The 22,493-nt window shown below is 37.9% G+C and overlaps 1 protein-coding gene across 1 annotated transcript in view; it reads left to right on the plus strand.

Moving 5' to 3' along the window:
* The window catches only part of IMPG1 (interphotoreceptor matrix proteoglycan 1), a 51,253-nt gene that overhangs the window by 23,865 nt on the left and 4,895 nt on the right, over positions 1–22,493 (plus strand). The window contains exons 9-14 of the mRNA XM_059469264.1: positions 30–50; positions 1,442–1,695; positions 3,095–3,171; positions 4,003–4,501; positions 19,829–20,385; positions 21,164–21,383. Coding sequence (XP_059325247.1) covers positions 30–50; positions 1,442–1,695; positions 3,095–3,171; positions 4,003–4,501; positions 19,829–20,385; positions 21,164–21,383 — 1,628 coding nt within the window. The remainder of the gene's footprint in view (positions 1–29; positions 51–1,441; positions 1,696–3,094; positions 3,172–4,002; positions 4,502–19,828; positions 20,386–21,163; positions 21,384–22,493) is intronic.

Here is a 22,493-nt window from a genome sequence, read left to right on the forward strand (position 1 = left end):
CACATTCTTAATTCTGCGATGAAATGAAGACAGAAGAAGGAGAAAGATGGGTAATCTTTCTGTAATTCATAATTGTTTTATAAACTAATTATAATAATTATGATTTTAATAACTTTATGATGTACATAGATAAATCTTTAAATGTCTTTATCTTGATGTGACAAAGTGAATTGGTTGTGTTCTAAGTACAAAATCTGTACTGGAAAGTGTCAGGGACTCCTTTAACTTTAATCTGAATGTTTCATGTAATCAAATTTTGTCAGGATGTCTCTGAAGAAAAGAATCTTTGACCTAAGAAAATTCACATTTATATGACTAAAGATTTATACCAGCTTTATACTGAAAGAAAAAAGTAGGAAAACTTTATATTCAAATTTTCATTTTTGATCTGCTGTTTCCTAGCTGTATTCCCATGTACACAATATTTCCAATAAGTATGTAGAATTTGATTTTTTATCTCCATTATCAAGGCAAATAGAATAGCAAAGAGACCAGTTACTAGCTTGATAAAATGCAGGAAGTTTTTCATTGGTAATACAAACATCTATAGAGTCTATTGTTGTTGCTGCTTAAAAGTGCTACTGGGGAATAATTTGTCTAGCAGTTTCCCAGAATTTCTCTTTTGCTCATGCTTTAAAAGGAAGAATTTTCTAATGTGTTTCCTGAATTCTTGCAATGTCATATAAATGCAAATATCTTGCACACACTAGATAAAAGTGAAATTCTTCTCTTTAATGTTATTTGACATAGTAAAAAAAAAGTAACATAGTGGAATAGAAATGTTTACAATGTACTCACTATTTTTCATTTAATTAGGTGAATTTAACATGTATAAAAAATGATGTATTAAAAATGGTGAATATTTGAGACTTCTGTTAAACATAAATGTCTAGGGAGAAGCCATACTCACCCATTTGCACCGGGAAAAGCTAACTCCCACTGTGAAAAAGTGATTTGCTTGCCACATTAGCTGGCTGTTCTTTGAAAAAGAGCAAAAAAAGTCTCTTGTGATAAGATTTTTGCTTATCTGCAGTTTTATGAACTATCTAATCCCTTTTCATAGGTTCCTGAATAATTAATGTGTGATTATGGGTTCTAATAACCGCAGCATGCCTTCATAGCTGTTTGAATCAGTAGTCAAGGACTTCAGACTATATTACCAGTTCTACCGATTTCTGAGTAGTCAGATTAAATCAGATTATGTTAGAAGATTTTTGCAATTATCTTCAATGTGGGAATTTTATTAAAAGTTATGCATGGGAAAAAAAAGGAGTTAGGTGAAGAAAAAGTAATTTGAAGATGACAGTCTCATTAGAAAGAAGTAAATTTGCATTACTCTAACAGAATATGTTATGGCTGCAGATTTGTTGGTGTGGAAAATCATTTCTCAGCCAGTGACTGATTTTGCTGCTCTGGGCATTCTCACCTTTCCCCCTTGCAGATCCAGCAGCACAGTAGCAAGATACGTGGTGAACTTTGAGAGAGATGGCTCAGAAACCAAAGGCACAGCAGATGACATCTCCACTATTGGATCTAATAAGGTTGAAAGTGAAAAAATTCCAATTTCTCCAGTTGAAGAGAGGGAAATATCAGCAACCAAACTGACAGTAACAGACCTTCAGCAGCTGGTTGCCACTGCACTCCATGAAGACCAGTCCCTGCCAGTGGACCTTGGAACACTTCAGTTTACTGATGGTCAGTAAAGGAGGTGGCAGGTGCCAGGCATAAACCTGCATCTTGCCTTCCCAAACTGATGCCATTTCAGTAAGGTGTCCTTTGCTTCTCTAACAGATGATTTTCATCTGACATAGTCCATTCTCCTTGGTGTTGAAATAAGTTAAGCTTTATAGCAAAATGTGTCTTTATACTGCCTAACTTGCAACCGTATTAGAAGTTTTTTTTTCTTGTTTTTTTGGTTTTTTGCACACTAAGATCATGAAGAGGAGAAAAATAAAATAAATATCATGATTATTCACTGTACCATTTTAACTTCCAGTATGGACACTCTTCTTTCTTTAAAAAGAAAAAAGTTAGATCTGCCTCTAACTTTCTGAAAGCTCTATCTTTATTGTAAGCGAGCCATCTAACCTCTCAGCAACATCAGAGACATTGGCACCTTAAACAGCATTTGATCCCAAAATAAAATCAGTAAAGTTGTGTTTCACTCACACACTGAAACACAGAGGGAGCGTAGAAGACAAACTGGGTGTGAAAACCTCCAGCAGAAGCTGAAGGTCTGTTATTCAGTAATCCAGCTAATAAATATCCCTTTCTAATTCATCAACCATTTTTGCAAAGCTAGCAAACTACTTTTTGAGAGATGTGTTAAAAAGGGGGGAAAATAATCTGAAATAATTTTTCATATGAATATTTACTGAAACAACCTCAAAACCCAGACCAAATTTTAGCTACAGTGTTTCATTTGCAAACAGCAGCATTTTCCTACCAAAAAAAAAGTTATTCAGTTAAACTAATACTTTCTGTAAGAATAAAGTGTCATATTTTTTTGTAGAGGAAAAGTCCCAAGAAAAAAATTATATAGAACACTTCAATAATAAATATTTTAATCAACTTTCTCCCAGTAGTTAATTCTAATAACCAAACAAACAGTTTGCATGCAGGTACTTTTAAGATCTTCTCTGAGAGGTGAAAGGAGCAACTTGAGCACAAAAGCCGAAACACCAACATTGCAACAGTGTGGACTCAGGGTAAAACTGGAATGGCTTGAGGCTTAATGAGCACAATATAATGAGTCATTGTAGTCCATGCAGATTGAACTGAGGGGTTCACACTTCAGATGATTTTAAGCATTCCTCTATGGTTCAGCTGTCTGCAGACCTATCCCATTTATGCTAAATAAAGCAAACAAAAAAAGGTGTATATAAAATTTGATTTTCTTTATAATTTCCTTTTTGAATGGGAACTGATTTTTTTGTCTGTAGATGGATTTTTAAAAGCAATTTTTTGATGGAGAACATTTTAGTACTTTTTTCTCAATTGAGTTTATGTGTTTTGATCAGTTTTCAATGTTGTTGGTGCTGAAGTATTCTGTGCTGTCTCTCTCTCTTTCTAATGTTTTTGATTTTCTTTGCAGAAACTATTATACCACCTAGTGAATTAGACAATGATATCCAAGGTGTGGTCACTATTCCTCTGGCAGGCCCTGATTTGGTAGGTTAATAACACTTTTCATGTTTATTTATTTCTCCATGGGAAAAGAAATTAAACAGTGTTTAAGAGGTAGATAAACACACAAAAAGTTTCTTATGCTGGAATAACATATGTGCTTTTTGTACATTCTGTAAGGATGAATGTTGTGTTGTTTTACTGCAACAGGGACACTGTTTCAAGCACTTACAGGTGAATATTACTACCTGATTACCTTTTCCAGATTTAATTACAACATAAACAGTGTCTCATCAGTTCAGTAGTACATCTTAATGACAGAAGGACAGCAGTTTACAGGGCTAGTTAAAATCATCTTTCTTCCACCACTTTTGAAATTACAGGAACTGTGATTAGGATCATATGTACATGCCAAACATTTTACACATCCTACGACTTCATAGCAGCCTTCCTGTATCTGAAGGGGCCTGCAGGGAATATGGAGAGGGATCTGTCAGACAGATCCTGTCAGGATCTGTAGGAACAGGACAAGGAAAATGAACTGAAAGATGAGAAATTTCAGTTAGATATGCAGTAGATGTTCTTTACTGTGAGGATGGTGGGACACTGGTACAGGGTGCCTGGGGAGGTTGAGGATGCCCCATTCCTGGCAGAATTCCAGGTTGGATGTGCCATTGAGCAACGTGGCCTAGTGGACGATGTCACCATGGCAGGGGGTTTGTGACTAGATGAGCTCTAAGGCCCCTTCCAACCCAACCCATAATACAATCCCATGTTGACTTAGCTATTTGCTAGCTCATGTGGCTAAAGATTATTGCCTTTTTAGCAATGAAGCTCAACATAATAATGAAAGATGCTTTTTAAAAACTTTTTTAGGAGGAACTCCCACTAGGTTATCCCAGTCCAGCAACAGTGGATCAAAGAGGAGATGTATTTGTTGATGAATTTCCAACTGAAAGCCCTGCTATAAGTGAAGAAATCAGCATCCCTGAAGAATTTAATAATTTTATTACATCTGAACCTGATTTTCCTACCAAACCGTCCAGAGAACCATTCCAGGACAGATACCCATACACCCAAGTTCTTGCTACCGACCACCCAAGTTTCACAGTGCCTTTCAGCGCTCTGGGTAGCACCAGCAGCCCTCCAAAACCAGAGGATTCCTTTTTGCCTCCCCCAGAGGATGACTCTGCTGGCCAGGACTCGCTCACGGGTGGCTCTGAGCCTCCAGGGGAGGCGGCCACCACGGGCAGTGTCACCACTGCCCATCCCCTGCCTGCCACCGAGCCGGGCAGGGACGCTGGGGACAGACAACTGACTGACACAGCACAACCTCCTCCCAGGGAAGTCGACCAAGACAGCCTGTCTGGACAAGGTAAGGGATTTTTGTGTAAGAGAGAGTAGGAGAGGTGCAGCTGTTGTGACACATGCAGTCACTTGTCAGAGCAGTAAGCATTCCTTTCCATTGGGACAGGAAATTCTCCTTCACAACCAAAGGTGAAAAATGTACATTTGTGATGGTCTCTTCTACAAAATCCTAATGCACCTCAGTTCAAGGTTGTAAAACCCAACAGATGCCAAAGGATAAGGAACACTTAGTACAGAGTATTATGGTAAAATTTCAAACAGGCAGCGCAAAAAAACATGTCAGGGGGAAAAAAAAGGGAAGTTCTAGATTAACATTTAAAAAATTGGTACTTAGAACATGGAAAGTAAATTACTTTGGGCTCTACTGCCAGTTGTGGATGATAGCTGCAAGAGTAACATGACATAATTTATTTCAACAAAGAGTACCATGGCTCAGAAAAGCTTCCATATCTACAGGTCTGATTAATGTGAATTTTTTTTTTAATTTCTGTTTTCTCTGTTTGTTTATTCCGTTTTATCTATGCAGTAGTCATGGAAGCACCCATCTACATGAGGAAAAATACAAAATATATATAAAAAGAAAAGTCTGGATAATGCAGCCTTTCAAATGAAAGTACATGATAGACACATTTCCCACAGCTGACCCTGCAAACTAAAGAAAGTTCAGACAAAGCTAGTGGGGTCAGCTTTAGGGCACAGGCAATTTAGGCTCTCCCTCAGAACAGCGAAATATCTGTAAGGTTACTGCTTCCATCACCTCCACCAGCAGCCACAAAGCCATAAGAGCCACTGTGGTGTGCAGGTAGTTGAATTGTGCAGGGCAGGAGCCTCCACTGGCAAAGCAGGAATAGCCATGATTAGGAGGAGCTGCCCTCCATCTGTCCCAGCTCTTGTCTGCTCCCTCTCCAATCCTGCTCCCTGGCCTGGCCTTATCATCTCAGTGTTAGGTCAGTAAACTTAAATTTTATTTACACTTCAAAGCCTGTGCTTCCTGTGTAAGATGCAAGAGGTCACTACAGGCACAAGGGAGGAATTAGTTCTTGGATGAATATTCATATGTGCTTTGTCTCAGATTTTTGACTGACTCTCTCAAAAGGAAAGCAGAGGCAGGTAAGCACATCATGGGAGTCAGCAGGATTCTTTGATGTCCCCACATAGTCTCTAAGCAATAATAAAAAATCTGCAGAGGAAAACAAACAAAAGGCAAAATTCCAACAACATGCATTAACTCGCACAACAACACTCGACACTTGGTGTTTCTGGATGTCTAAGAACATCACGCTCAAAGCCTGTAAGTTTGCTCCCTGCTGCAGGAAAGTTCCCTGTTCCCACAGGAGGTTCTGCTGTGTCCCAGCTCAACCAGCTCCCTCCTTGCCCAGGCCTTGGCCTTTCGTGTCCCTTCTGTACTCCGAAGTCTCTTGAAGTCAGAAGAGGGAACACTTCTCCTCCTTTGAAGATGTTCCTCCTTATCCAGCATGCCCAAAGCCAGCAGGGAGGGACCTTCATCCCTGCTGCCTGCCCACATCCTGTGAGGCAAACAGGCCAGGCAGAGCTGATTGGAGAGCTGGACAGGGATTGCATGGTGATAACATCCTTCACAGTCCTTCACAACGGGCCTGCCTGGCAGAGGTGTGGGAGTGGGGAATGTCCATTCATCACACAGCCTGTAAAACCCTACCGATGCCAAACATAAGGAACACTTAGTACAGAGTATTATGGTAAAATTTCAAAAAGGCAGAGCTAAAAAACATGTCAGGGCAAAATAAAAAAGGAAATTCTAGATTAACATCCATTCGTGTTTTTCTAGATTAATGCCCATTTGTGTTTTTCTGGATCAAGCAAATCACTACATCAGTGTTTTAGAGAGTAGAGGATGTAACAGGTGCCACCTGGGAGCACACAACCCCACTTGGGAGCACACAACCCTCAGCTCCTGACTGGGAGGAGCACAGCACATTTCATGGTCATGTTGTTGCATGGTAGCTAATGCACTGAATATAAACTTCCCATTCTATAATGTTTCCTTTATAAACAGATTTTGGAAATGAGAGAAAAACAAATACTTTATGATTAGCAGAGTGACTTAAAGTTTAGAAAAATCACTTCTTACAAGAATCAGCTGTCAAATGTTCCTGAAATAATGTTTGTGATGAAAAGTATTACATGCAACTATTTTCAAATGCATGCTGAGAAGTCTTGTAGTGCTACTGATAAAAGCACAGCATACCTTCAAATAACATTCATTATAAGTGTGGAAAAGTGCTACATTTGCAGGGAAAGGAAAGTCATGCATTTTTCATTCTGTTCACTCATTGTGTTAGGGACTTGATGTCATAAAAACTGCATAAAGTCACATATCTATTTCCCAATTTCTTAAACATCTCTTGCCTATGAGCTCCAAATTACTGAAGGGAAGAAGCTGAGGATCTTTAACTCACTTGCACTGACTCCTTAAGAAATTATTTGCTGCATATTTAGGTTAGAACCTGTCAAACTGCAAAATAGAACAAAATCTAGAGCTGTAAAAAAAAAAAGCCTACCCCAAAATAAGGCATCCTATCTTGTTTCACCTTGTTGAATAAAAGTAATGTCTGAAACAAGCACCAGAGTATAAGAATTCCATCATTATTTCTGCAGCTGAGTAGCAGGAGAAAAAAATAATTGTTCCCTGTCTAAAAAGTAGGAATGCCATGTTAGCAATGGCTCAAAGCTGCAGCTATTATATTTTCTTAAAAGCTTATACTACACAAAGCATACTGCATGCCTAACAGTCAGGAGAGCTGTTGAAAACCTATTTATTGAGTTTTTAAAATGTACACTCTTTACTCTTTAAAACTTTCTTCCCTTTTTAAAGCCTTTTTCAATTCTGGCAGTCCTGTGTGTATGGTATTTCCTGTAGCCTTTTATTTCCTGATATATTGTGCATTTCATGGGAACTGATGGAATTCAATCTGGAAATTCAGGTTTTATTAAAGTCACCAGTGTTAGTACTATTAATTTTAATATGGCAGCAGAACGTACCTTGTACAAAATATTTCACACTTTGTTCCTGGCTGCATTTCATAGCTGTTTTTCTTAGTAATATTGAAGGGAAAAAAAGTCTTTAAACTGTTTTTGGTGTGAAATGGCAGGAACTACTCAGACAGTGTGTATAAGTTTGGGCAGAGGATTAGGGTCTAAAGAGTTGTCTGACATTCTACTGTATTAGTTTTCAACCTTTTCCCCACCCTACTCTCCAGAAGATGGAACACATTTCTTCATCATGTGTTTAGAAATCTAAATTCACTCTTCTTTACCATGAAAGGAAAAACTGGCTACCAAAAATAACATAGTCTGAGGTTTTTTTAGGTATTAGCTCTGTTTCAGAGGTGGGCTTTATTGCACTGTCACATGTGTGCCCTGGGAGCTGGACATCACTACAGACTCCTGAATATTGAATGTCTACATCCTACACCAACTACTTTACCTGGGCCTGCCCAAGATCACCAAGCAAGTAATTTAAAAATTTCTTTCACAGTTTTTAAAAAGATAACCAGCCTCAGCCTCACAGACATAAATACAGGCAAAGTTCTGCATACAACACCTAGAGAAAGGTGAGCAGAAAGAGGTGAGGGATGAAGAGTCCATGAGAGGTGTCCTTTGAAGCCATGGAAGAATGGGAATTGCCAGGTGTGGCAGCCGGGGGAGGGATGAGCCAGGAGCAGGCGTACTGTCCAGGTAAATGTTCATCCCAAAATCCTGGCCATCATGGAAGCAGCATTATTTCTGGAGAAGTTATTGCAAAACAAACAAAGCTGCAGTAAAATCCTTCAGCTACTCAGATGTACTGCATCTGTTTAAGGAGCCTGTATGATCCTCAGGCTTTCAAGAAGGACTCTGAGAGACAAAAACTCTGCAGGGTTTATTGCAGGGTTTTTTTCTGTGACAAGAAACCACTGATAAGGTTTCTTATGGTTTCATGATGGTCACATCTCTGTATGTGTAACTGATAAAAGCCTCATTAATTATTGCCATAATTAATCTCATGTTCACACAAACCTGCTGTGAGTTGTCCCCATTAATATTATCCTGCTGCCCAACACTTAATTAGGTGGCACACTCTTCACTCAGTCTTATTTCCAAGTAATTTTTAGGAAAAAATCTCAGGGCTTTGTGCATTTGTGGATTTTTTCCGTCTCTGTTTCAACCTCAGCTGCCTTAGCAGTGTCTTTGCTTAGCACAGTTTTCTGTTTGGCATAACCAGCATTGTCACAGAAAAGAAAACCCCATTGTTTCTTGCAAGAATCTCTCTGGGTGTTCCCAGGATTGGAATTCACCCATTCATTGTGCCAGGAACGCTCATCAGTTTTTTCACATCAATGGATAGAGCAGGTAAGAACTCTTCTGTTCCCTTAAATATTTTTATGTTTTCTTTATATGTTCTTGGATCATAAACTGACAGGATTTTTCTTGACATTTTTCCCCATCAGCTTCTCTGTGTGCCCTTCTTCTTGTCTCTTGCTGCTTCAGATTTGCAAAGAGTGTTTTTTGTGAAGGTTGCCTGACGTTTGGAGAAGTGAACAGGTAAGTCTAGCAATGTCATTTTCTCAAGCACCTTATACAATATTCACTAGTCTGAAAGTTGTCTATAAATTGAAGATAAGGGGGAATAGAAGAGTTCCAGCAGGCTCGTATTAGGATATGCTGGATTGAAGGAAATATTTTGATCAATTAGAACTGCCTACACAGAGTATTCCTGAGGAATCCTAAACATATTAAAGTAAGTTATTAGCATCTGGTCAGAATTTAATGACAGCAATCTGCCCAGCTGTCTCTGTGCTGGGAACAGCAGGAGCAATTGGAATAGAACAAAATCTACATCACGTCTTCAAAATATACTTAGAAATGCTGAAAAGAAATGACTAATCCAAGCAAAACAGTTTGAGAGAAAGTGAGCACTATCTATTTTTCCAATTTAACACATGACTTGTTTAAATTATTAAGCTATCCAGTCACTTCTGTTTTACTTTAAGGCTAAGCTTGTCTTCCTTCAAATATTATTTCTTATTCATGACCCCCCAAATACACAACACAAATGAACCAAAACAAGTGATAACTTTCTTTAAACTCAGTTGGTAATTCCAATGACTCATTAAAATGACTGTGTGAAGTAGTGAAAACAATTTATATTGCTGCTAAGAAAATTTGCTTATCCATATGCAAATCTTCTCGTATAATGAAAAAATGTATAATAATGTATAATAATGAAAAAATGTAACATCCCATTGTGCACCTATGAAAAGAGCAGGAAGATAGACCTCAGTGCTCCACACTTGTTCAGTCACACTTTGTAGTCAAGCCTATAAACCACCCACAATTCTTCCTCTTTGTTACAGTGCATGAAGGAGCTCTCACTCCAGGAGGGGTATATATGTGTTGCTGCATGTGGTTTAATTCCACTTTGTTCCAGAAAATTAATTTTCTTTAGAACTAAAGGGCTAAAAACTTGAGGCAGTTCACAGATTTTAGACATGACTGCAATAATTCTAATTGTCTAATAAAGGCGAATATAAAAGGCAGAAATAAGTTCAGAATTTGAAGGGCCAGTATCACAAATAATTTTAAATGTGTATTTTAAATATATTATTGTCCTGAATAAAATTAATTTAAAACCCCTGGTCTTTGCAGCATTATAGTCAGAAGGATATTCTAAAACAAATAATACAGACATCTGTGCTGGGAGTGTAAGGTTAACATTTGTCATGTCATAAATGAATGAAACTAATGAAGTTTACATGTCATGTATTCCAGTTGGAACAAATATTAGGCAAAGTGTCTCTGCTGAGACTAACATGCCCTAAATAATGCATTTCCCTCACTTATTAAAAATCCTTGGCCTTGCTAGAAATGCTGGGTTTAAAAAAATTGTGTTATGATCAAATGGTACTAAAACTTTGACTTTCTAAATTATTAATCTCCTCTCTTTGGAGAATTCAATATGCTCCAGCATAGGAGAGTCCACTTGACCTCAGACTGGAAATTTTTTTAGTCTGTTCCTTGTTAGAAAAAAACTCATGCCACCTGCATTGGACTGTTATAAACAAGTTGTAACTTGAATGCTCTGAATAACCTCTGCTCCATCATCTGCTCCATATCTCAATGGAATTTTGTATCCCTGTCTACAGACAGGGCTTGGCCTTCTAGCTTTGATCTTCTCAGCCATCTTAAGATGCCTTACATCGATAGCACAGATGCTAATATCAATTTAAGCTGCTAGTTAGTCAGTTTGAAAAACACTACAGTGTTTAAAACCAGCAAACAAAAATACATAAAAATCTTAAATGGAGGCATATTTGCAATAATCACATTAAATTTACAACTTAAACTGCTGTCAGGGGTGTCATAGACTTTTTGGTTTTAGTTGCAAATGCAAGTAACTTCTGACTTTAAGTTGAAGATAACATGCAATTTTTCTCCCATAAGTCCTTAACATTTCTTTCTCAATTAAACTTTCTATGAAGTTCTGTAGAGGAAAAAACTAAACTCAATTTCAAGCAATGACATCCAGGTGTAAATTAGAAGGACACAGAAATTTCACTTTCATTCTGTAGAACAGTAGGATCATTACATGCATCAGTAAGAACATGATTAAACCAAGCCTGGATGCAAAATATTTTATTTCTTCTTCATTTTACTGAATTTACATGTTTGGCCTTCTCTTTCATTCTTCCCTAGTTGATAGACGTTTTAAAATTAAATTATTGTAGTATACAATATTTGTAGAATAGTGGTGCCAACAACAGAGTTTTATAGTCAAAAGTTTATAGAGAGTCAAACATTCCTTAATAACCATCTTTATTGCCATGCAGTTTGGAATAATGGGCTTTCAAGCAGAGTTGGAGCAGGGAATTGCTGGCACAGAAAAGTCTGCTGGGGTTGACTGTAAAAACAAAAAGTATTATTCATGAATGGCATCTTCATAGCTGAGGATTTCAGTTCCTAAGGTCCATCTACCCAATAACAATTGCCATATTTTTAATTTATCTTTCTAGAGGTGGAAAGAAATCAAGTTGGGAAAATATTTCAGCACATTTCAGTCCTTTCTCCTAAATGTATATTTAGCCTATAGCAGTTGCTGAAGCCCTGGTTAAACTTGTATTAAATAATTAAAATAAACTCAAAGTTCCATTCTCATCCCTATTCTAAACCATCTATATCTACACCTATCTATCCCTGTGTCTTCTTCACCATGTCAGAATCAGACACTGACGCTTCAAAGGGAAACAATAAAAATCAAAATTATGCTGAATAAATCTTGAAGAACTTCACAATATGCAACATGATACTGAAAACCTTGAATAATAATAACAATAATAATAATAATAATAATAATAATAATAATAATAATAATAATAATAATAATAATAATAATAATAATAATAATAATAATAATAATAATAAATAGTAGTAGTAGTAGTAGTAGTAGTAGTAGTAGTAGTAGTAGTAGTAGTAGTAATAGTAGTGTGGCTTGAGGAGAATGCATGCCTGAAAGCATCAAGGCAGATGATTTTAATGGTGATACGTGGCAGGGTAGAAGAGAATAGAGTCAGCATCAGCTGCAGTTACCAAAGATAATGATTTTTTTTTTTTTTCCCCTGCTTGTTAAAAGGAGGTTCTGCCCTTTTATTAACAATTCCTTTAAAAACTATGGCAAGAAGGTTAGTGTTAGTAATGCTTACTAGTTCTTTCATGGGGAGTGAAGAGAGTATTTTATGGACAGCTCACTAGCTATTTTTTTCCTATTTCTAGCTTCCCAATGTACCTGTAAGTTCTATGAGCAGTTTGAGTAACAATGTTTAATCTTTGTATTGTCACTGCTACTCAACAACAATTGGAAAAGTTAAATGAAACTCATGTACCTTAATCCAGTCATTTTATGTGAGAACAATCCCAAATATTAATTTAAGTGTTGTTTTTTGGAAAGCCAGCTCATGGCATAAGACTTCTGCACCCCACTGTTACATGAGGGTCTCTTGGGGGATTGCACACAAGCCTAGGGCCCATGGCTGTAAGGACAATTTTCCTGCACTGTGGGTTTATCATTGAGCATCCTGCCTGCCCCCTGACAGGAGTGCCCTGGCTGCTCTGGCTGCTCAGGCCACAATCCAAGCACGATGGGTGCGTTTAACAAGCCAAGTCTGCACTAAGGCATCTGACCCAAAGTCCTTTTCCGTATCAGTAAGACTGAAATGCATTCCTACAATGAAACAGAAAGCCAGAAGGATCTTCCCTCTTAAATATCTCCTTCTATCTCTCTCACAGAGTCACATTTTCCATTTCAAAACACTGAGAAAAATCAGACTACATACATTCAAGGCACAATTTAGAAGACCAAAACCCTCCTCATTCTATAACTTTAGTTGCATGAACCATTTTCTCACACAAGTGACTACATAGTACAAGGGGGAAAAAAGTTCAGTGCTTTCATTTTTCTTGGCAAGTCTTAAAGTGCTCATTTGATTATGAAATTATAAGAGAATCACTGGTTTTAACGTTCTAATTTCATGTTTTTCGTTTCCATTTCAGGTCCTTGGTCAACACATTAGTTGAATTTGTATCATGTAACTTGTATTTTGTTTTTTTGTTTTTGCCATTTTGTAAACTAATAAACTTTGTTACCACAAAACTGTCTGATGGTCCCATCCTCTACAAAAATTTGCTCTGAATTTTGTCTGTTGCACAGTTGAGAAAAATAGAGAAAATGGGCAGGAATTTGGAAATCACTTTAAGTTCTGAAGGATAAGCATTGTTACTTGTCAGATTTTGTTTTCAAACATTCCAATATAAAATAAATCAAAAAGAGTATTCCAGGTTCTCCATTTGGGGTTCTCTAAAACTTTTAGTGTCATACAGCAGTGTTTGCAACATTTAGATGAATGTCTCTTTATTTTTCTAAGTGTTTGTAAAGGCCCAGGCTGTTTTCACATAGATTTCATTATTTTAAATTCATGAGAGGAATTTTTCAAATTTGATTGAGAGCATTTAACAATGGGAATAAGAGATGTTAAATCCTCCTGAAGCTATTGTTTAATCAAGAGTTTTCTTATTTGGTTTTGATTCTTTTCTTTGTAAAAGTGCTTTTCTCTTTGCAAATTCACTGCTGCTGGGGTTTGCTTCCAAGATTAGCATGGTATCTTTCTTGTTTAATATATATTTTCATATGATATATCTATGGTAGAAAATTATGCAGAACTTCAATACAAAATATCTTACAATACAAAACAGCCATGGTATCCCTGGCATTTTTAACATATTTTTATGTAAATGTACTTACAAATCCCCTTACTTCACAAGAGTATTTTATTCTTGGTTGCATAATTTTTAGCAAGGACTTTACTCAGAAAACTGACTTTCAGAGTGCTTGAGCACTAGTATGTAATTTTATCGAGCAATCTCAGTAGCAGAAGAGGTAAAAGGTTCTGAAAATGGTGAAAGTGACTTGTCACATTATGGAAATAACCTACCACTGACCTACTGTCCATACAAGGTATCTGATAATGCACCTCAACTTTCTCTAAAATATATTGTACTCAGAATTTGGGGTATGCTTTAAACAGCAGCTATTCCTGTATTGTTTAAATTATATCTGTGTTTCTGAAATGCTTAATCCTCTAAAACTGCTGAAAAATGAAAATGCCAAAGACACTAGCTAAGGTTCAACATCAAGTTTCTCAGCATATGAATTTGATACAGGTCTAAAAAGTAAGATTGCTCAGTTAATAGTTATCTGTTCTATCTCCACCTGTTGTACTTAAATTATTAACTTGAATTCAAACATTTTTTTAAAAAAATATTAAATGTATTGATTTCATTGTTTCAAAGCTTTACAGAAAGAGTCTTCTTCAGAAAACTTTTAATTGAAGTGACAGAAGTCCTTTATAAAACCGCAAATTATTTATATAAACATATTTATAAAACAGCAAGCTGAATTACTATTTTCGGCCATGCTATGGCCAATGCATGTGAAAATTACAATCAAAGAAAGAATGAATTTTAATACCACAAGAAACTGATATTTCAGAGGGCTTGTACTGGTACAGAGACCAAATATGAAATTGTTCAAGGCAGATGTGACTCCTTTCTGCAACAGACTTCCATAAAGTCTAGGGGAGCCTCCATTTCCCAAGGACAGTTGCATCAATCAAAATACTGACAGGCATTACGTGAAGAGAATTCTTCACCTGTACTGAAAATTCTGTGCAAGTTGAAAAAGACTGGCTGGCTTGCAGCAGTGAAATGCTTATGGACAGTCAGGCTTTAGTGAGCTGCATCATTCTGCTGCTCTCAGGCAGGCTGGGCCACTGTGAGGGGAAAATTGCAGAGCAATAAAAGCAGTCATGGCTTGGCTTTTTTCTTAATGGTTTTCTCTTCATCTTTGTGCGTTGAAACAAGTGAAAAGTTCTTTGCATTTTGTTTCTTCAGTCATTGCAGAAGTAAATAATGCTACTGACCTCCCAAAAAGAATTCATGGTAAAGATCCCAATGAGATGAGGGCAATGTCATAACACATCCCCAGTCAAACACACAGTCTGTGGCCTTCACAAATTACTTAGCTAAGCAGAAAAGTCAGTAAGACAGGGTTGTCTGGTTGTCTGGTGCTGAACAGAAGGTTGGCCTTGATACCCATGTGGAGATAGCTAAAGAATCATCCTTCATTCATAATGAACATATAGACAAGATTAGTGAGCTTTGGTTGCTCAGTGCCCTGAATTCTGTAGTGGTTTAAATGTTCAGGTCTTGATTTCACAAATTTTGTCATACTCTAAGTTTTCAATGTCAGATAGAAGTAAATAGTCCTGAGAATAATGAGACAAGATTATCATTACTAAGCAGTATTTTATTAAGATAGAAAATACTCTTCTTGTGACATCATGTGAGAATGACATTTATCTTTGAGGCTGAGAACATTGATAATGAAGCACAGCTGCAAGGTATGGAAATTTTCAAAATAAGATGAAGGCTTCTAGAAGTTACACAGAACACCACAGTAGTGGAGTGAGTAGCAGAGTTAGAGCTGTGCTCTCACGCTGCCCTATGAAAAGTTAGACTAGTCAAGAGCTCCAGTGTGGATGCTAAGGAAAAAGGTTAATAGAGAAAAGAGGTTTTAGGACTGGAGGATGGAGGAGAGATGGTGTGCATTCCCAGAGAACTTAGCTTCTCTGTAGTCAGTGAAGAAAGAGTTTTATGGATTCAATGGACACTGAACCTCGTTTCTGGATGGTCCAAACAGACAGACAGAATGACAGTCTTAGATCACTGTGGCTCTTTTGTCTTGGCTTTGCAGTTAGAAAGATGAATGTAATCAGTAATCATGTGTTGGGAGACACTTGTGATGCATTAGGTTAACGATCCTCTTCTCTTAATTCTCTTAATCCTCATATTACTTGTGTCTTAGTTAAAATTAAAGGCCTCGAACATAAATTCAGCACTTTGTCTATACACAGCAGTCCTGTGTCCAGGGATTTAGTGACATTTCAGGCACCAATGCATCTACCTTCTGTATCCATCTGGTATTGGCATCAGCAGAGCTGCACACAAGGTGATTCTTACCCTGTATTATGAACCAATCTCTTAACAGCACATTTTCCCTTCTTTGGTTATTTCTTTCAGCCAGCAAGTATGCAAATATATACATAGACATTGTAGCACTGTAACTTTCATATACAGAGCATGTACAGAATACCCACCAGTGGACTTGGGAAATATGTCAGTGCTTATTATGCTCATGAATGAAAGCAAATGCCAGGACCCCTTAAAGTATAACATTCTGGGCCTGTTCATTAATGCAAACCCTCTAGGAAAATGTCTCATGACAATTTGACCTTTCCCTAACAATTACTCCTTATTCATGGTCAATTAGAAGGGTTTCCCTCATTTAAAAAAATATGAGGACCAATTAATCAGATACCTAAAATGAAGTTGTTGAAATGGCAGTTGATTTTTTTTCTGACAAGTCAAATCTGCGTATTTCATTCCCTCAGCAGGGAATAAATGCCTACATGGACAACTCCTTTTACAAAGATTTAATATAGCATGGGCACAGGAAAATGCCTCTTAATTTAGTGTTTTCATGTCTTTGCCAATGGGTGTCTAATTTTTGTTACAACACTCTCAGTACAATACTGTCCTGCCTTGGCTATACAGTACAAAAAAAAAACCATCTGGGGAGTTCAACAAACAACTTTGTGAGAGGGTAAGAGGTGGCTGAAATTTGAGTTGCAGTTTTTATTGCAGACATCAGCTTTTAATTGCATTGTATTTTTTAACCTTCAATGTGGTTACTCTGGGAATATATTTGATTTCATTGACTTATTTTGTGCCCTCTGTGGATTCCCTACACCTGAGTGATAGTTCTATAAACTAAACTTTTTGCTGAAATGAAATCTGCTGAGACTGTGTCTAAATCTTCTGAATTTGTACTTGTAGAGGTTTCATAACATAATTGTCTTCTGATGTGAAAATCTCTTCTAGAAAGCAAATTGGTGAAGTTTTTACAAATAATTCCTTTGTGATGAATGATGTAAGTGTATTTTGTGTTCTGTTGAAAAATTTTACACATATTTTTATGTGCATATGGATTCACATATTCATAGAATAAGTTTGATTGGGAGGGATCTTTAAAGCCCATCTAGTTCAACCCCTTTACAATAAACAGGAGCATCTTCAGCTAGATTAGGTAGCTCAGAGTCCCATTCAGTCTGACCTTCAATATTTCCAGGGATGCAGCATCCACCACCTCTCTGGGCTGCATATTCACCAATCTCATAATAAAAAAGTGTTTTCTTTACATCTAGTCTGAAAATCAATATATATTGATGTAATATATAAACCCAACATTTTAAATGCAAAGGGTTGGGAAGGGTTTGTTTTTCATTTCACTGACTAGCAGGTCAAGGGAGGTAATTCAGTTCTGAACTCCACTCTTGTCACAACCCACCTGGAGTACTCTGTTCAGCTCTGGCCCCTCCAACACAAAAAAGACCACGGAGTCCAGAGGAGGGCTAGGAAGATGGTCAGAGGGCAGGAGCCCCTCTCCTATGGAGACAGGCTGAGAGAGCTGGGCTTGTTGAGCCTGGACAAGAGAAAGCTCTGGGGAGAGCCTTTCTTTGCATTACAGTACCTAAAGGAGGTGTACAAGAAAGTTGGATGGGGATCTTTTACAAAGTCATGTAGATACAAGACATGGGAGAATGGCTTTAAACAGAAAGAGTGTAGATTTAGGTTAGATATTAGGAAGATGTTCTTTACTGTGAGGGTGGTGAGCACTGGAACAGGTTACCCAGCCAAGTTGTGAATGCCCAATCCCGAAGTTCAAGACCAGGTGGGATGTAGCCTTGAGCAAGCTGGTGTAGTAGAAGGTGAAGGTCCCCATGGCAGGGGGGTTGGACTAGATAATGTTTAGGTTCCTTTCCAAACCAAACCATTCTTTGATTCTATGAAATGGCTAGGTCTTCTCTGTTTGATCCATAGTTCCTAACTTCTTAGGACTGAATTTTATTGAAGCCTTATGTAGACAGATGAAAATCTTGGTAAAACGAGCTGTAAATCATTGCAGTGCTGATTTCAACATGTCACTGGTGTAGGCAAGTCTGGCAGCAATAACATGACACCTGTTAGACAAAGAACAGGTCAGTGATTCCTGGGTTTGGGATGGTGCTGTGCCACAGTGGGTGCCCAGCAGCCCTTGATGTGAGCCCATTTACTAACAGGAACCAATACAAACTGTTGGGTCACTGCTTTCAGATGGAGACACGGTGATTGCTAAGAACTGGCAGCTTATAAAAACAGGTGATAGATGCTCAGAGATCATCTTGGTATGCCCTCAAGGCCTTTTAAGTTACTTTGCTTGTAATAAGAGGATGCCAGAAGACCTTTATAGTCTATGTATAGACCATATGTAGATATATATACACATAGCTATGTGCCAGGCATGCAATATATAGATAGTTGTGCATTTCTGCTTCAAATTTGCTGCAGTTTCAAAGCCACTTCAGTACAACTTTCTCCTGTAGTTATCTTTCTAAAATATAATCTGCCTAACAAATGCCATCACAATGGTGTGTGCTGGAGTGTGTGCTCTCGTGCTGAGAGAGATGTCTGTGGGGCTGCAGGCTCATCCCATCAGTAGATCATCCTGCCTTAATGCCTCGGGCACTAATGCCAGCAAAGCTGTTCTGAGTTCTCTTAACTGATAAGTGACTCTCACTCCTTAGAAGCATAACAAGTAATAGCAAGAGCTTTGTAAACAGAGAACATCACTAGGCTTTGCTTTTCTAATCTGTCCGTATCCTTAATCATACAAGAAACATGAGGACATGGCAAGAGAAGAGCATCTGAGTCTTTCATTGAAATGGGGTGGCAGGACAATTGCCACCTCATTCAGGCAAGGATATTCCAAATGCAAAACTTTGCTCTCCTTTCATGTTCTCATTGGCCACTGGGAGAATATTAGGATGTAGGGAAAGGAAGGGAGAAAAATTTCTTTCCATTCTGCCAATAAGTGTTTTTGCCTGAAGGGGGCTGCTAAAAGTTCCACATGAAGAATGGTATAGCCCTGGAAAAGGACAAAGGCACCAGTTTGGGCAGGTGGCTTGGTAGAGGACATCATTTATTGTGAAGTCATTGTGGCCAGGTAGCCTCAAGCCAAATTCAAAGAGTCACATTCCTGACACTTTAGATTTGGATTTCAGCTACAGTTAGCACATATCCTAGATCCATGCCAAGCCCCCATGGGAATATCATAAAAGTTCTGCTTCAGGTGCAGTAGATGGCTTCTTAAGGTTTGAATATTTTTTCATTGCTGCTGCTGTCTTTTGGGTAAATTGACACAGTTTGCTTCTGGAGGGGCTGTATTGTTTTTGTAATCACATTTTATGATTACTGGCAAATAATAGCTTTAGCTTTTCACAGAGCGAAGCAGAATGACTCTGGCATACAAGCGTTCCAAGCAGAGAGCTCAAAGCTCCAATCTCCCCTTTCAGACAATATAAACTGACAGTGTGATTATGTACCTTCAGAACAAGAATGTGCTGTAGAGGTTCAGGAAAGACTTGCCAAGCATAAATATTAGACATAGAACCTGCAGAAATCCCATGACTCAAACATGTGTATGAGGTATTTTGTTTCAGTAGACCTTCTTGGTGATGGCGTTAACATTTTCATATTTACATAAGGTTAAACTTATTGTTAAAAATGTTCAGTGGAAATACCGTACACATTTCTTTTTACCATGCTTGATGCTTTTTGTGCTTGCTTTTCAGCATAGCTAATTCAGTTTTATCATGTTTTCCTGCAGCAGTTAAGATCATGGAAGAACCAGAATCATCAGGGGATGACATTTTTGTTACAGCCAGAACTTATGAAGGGTTGCCTTTCTTTACTGCTCCAAGTGGTGTCTCTACCGTGCAGCCTGGAGCTGTCATCACCGATGTGCTGCCACCAAGAGCACCGCTGCCCGCAGCCACCAGCCCGTCCTACAGCCCCTCTGAGATCATTGAGCAGTCCCTTGAGTTACCAGGTCCCTCAGTGCCAGCCTCTGAGGGGATTCCTGTGGATGGCACCGGGATGGGCGTGCAGGACATCGCGGCCGAGCTGGATCAGATCGGCGCCGTGAGCACGGCGGGGCTGGACGAGGGCAGTGGCTCCATCCCAGTGCTGACCACGGAGCCTGCAGAAACCACCCCTGCACCCGTGCTCAAGTATGTCACCACCAGCTCCATGACCACTGCCGCCAAGGGCAAAGAGCTCGTGGTTTTCTTCAGCCTGAGGGTGACCAACATGCACTTCTCTGACGACCTCTTCAACAGGAGCTCGACAGAATACAAAGCACTGGAACAACAGTTCATGCAATTGGTGGGTGAAAATCGACCTGAACAGCATTTGTGGTAGCTGGGTGCAATTTAAAGGAATACACTGAAGTGAACAGTATTTTAACAATACTAAACCCTACTAGAATTCAGTCTGATAAGCTGTATTTTAAAGGATCCATAAGCCTGGGATGCTCTTAGAGTCTGAAGACAGGGTTTATGAAGTCAGTGATGAAAGATTTTACTTGATCAAGAGAACCCAGATATATGCCTAGCATGTAATTTATTTGGCTTTTTCTTAGATCCACATCAACACTATAGCAGTGCTGATTATATCTGAGACTTGTGTCTGCTTGCTGCATTTAAAAATAGGCTTTTAAAAATATATCATAGCATAGACTGTGATTAGATATGGATTTTCTCTGTTGGTACAATAGGGCACAGGTCAGCTCAGCTATAACATGCCTATTATACTATGCCCTAACCTGCCTGGATTGAATGTTTGAAAATAATTAAAGTTGGCAAAAAGTGAGGTAATTTTTTTCTCTTCCAGATGAATAAACCTCCCAACTGCTATGCATTTCATTACAGGGGAAATTGCTGCCCATCCATCTCAATACATTATTGAGAAAAGAGCAGAAATCCAGAAGAAGATACTGCTAAACAGAAAAGTTAATTTGTTCATGGAGCTTAACAATTGTATTAAACTCAGGGAAATAAATCTGTGATGTGTGTACTTGATAATGAAAATTGACTATAAGAGAAATTAATAGCAGGTAGACACTGACAGCAAGTTAAAATAAAGGCAAATTTCTGTTTTGCAGTTACTTCCATACCTTCAGTCCAACCTTACAGGTTTTAAGCACCTGGAAATTCTCAACTTCAGGAATGGAAGTGTGATTGTGAACAGCAAAATGAAATTTGCCAAGACAGTGCCATACAATATCACAGAAGCAGTACACTGTGTTTTGGAAGATTTCTGTGATGCTGCAGCTCAGCACCTCAATTTGGAGATTGACAGCTATTCCCTGGATATTGAGCCAGGTAAGATTGCATTACTAATGTATATGCTAAATCAAAACTAAGCAGACAATCGTTTTTCAGACTGTTACAGTTTCAGAAGTATGACTGTGTTGGAAACAACCACATTAGCAATATCCTTCCAGTGATAGGGGGTAATAAGATGAAAAAAGATGTTGCAAGTTCTCTGCAGATGTATTTTCTTACTGTAATGAAAAGCTGGGTGGAGCTGTTGGGCTGTGCTTGTTCACCAGCTGCTGCTCAGAGACAGAGTGATCTCTGGAATAAGTGCTGGGTGGAGACAGGTATAAGAAATGCTCATGTGCAGTTTGCAGGTCTTGCATTGGAGTATGGAAACATAATTTCTGGTGATTATTGCAATGTTGTAAGCAAACCATGGTTTAGAGCATTATTTGATCTTTTTCTAAAGAGATACAGCATTCAAAACAAAAGGAGACAATGTGTAGGAATAATTGGATTCTACAGATACTCACTAATTGGGCATGACTTTATGTAGTACTCCATAGATTTGTAATTCTAGAATCCCTCTGGATTTATATCTTTCAAATAAGTTTGTAGTCCTTGCTAAACAGTGGAAAGCCAGTAACTACACATCTGGACACTATTCTTACGTCAAAAACTTAGTGTTTTCAAAAACTACACTATTTTATAAAATTGAAGCCTAAATCTATTTTCAGGCTCTGGCAATTATTTCAGGGTTGAATTTAATTTCATTGTCATGGAGAAGAACAATAGCAAAAGTATGGAGATGCCTCAAGCAATTTTGGTTAAGCTGGTTTTTTATGTACAGATCTATGACTATTCTGGAACAAAAATCCATTTAAAATTCAGTTTCTAACCAGTTTTCTTTTTACATATGTCTTTGTGGCCACTAAAAGCATAGGTAGCTTGTGGTAAAGAAAGCTAACAAAATCACAGTATTCTACCCTCCAAATAAACCATAATAAACTGATGTTTGATTAATAAAATATCAAATTAGTTAATTATAAAGAGTAAACTTTGGACTGCCATATGTTCCCTGGTTTAGTAATGAATTTTCTTTAAATAAAAATTAAAATGAGAAAGATCCTAAAATGCAAATTCATAAAAAATTTTAAATCTTTCATCTTCATC

This window comes from Ammospiza nelsoni, chromosome 3 (assembly GCF_027579445.1).
Source record: "Ammospiza nelsoni isolate bAmmNel1 chromosome 3, bAmmNel1.pri, whole genome shotgun sequence".
Lineage (NCBI taxonomy): Eukaryota > Metazoa > Chordata > Aves > Passeriformes > Passerellidae > Ammospiza > Ammospiza nelsoni.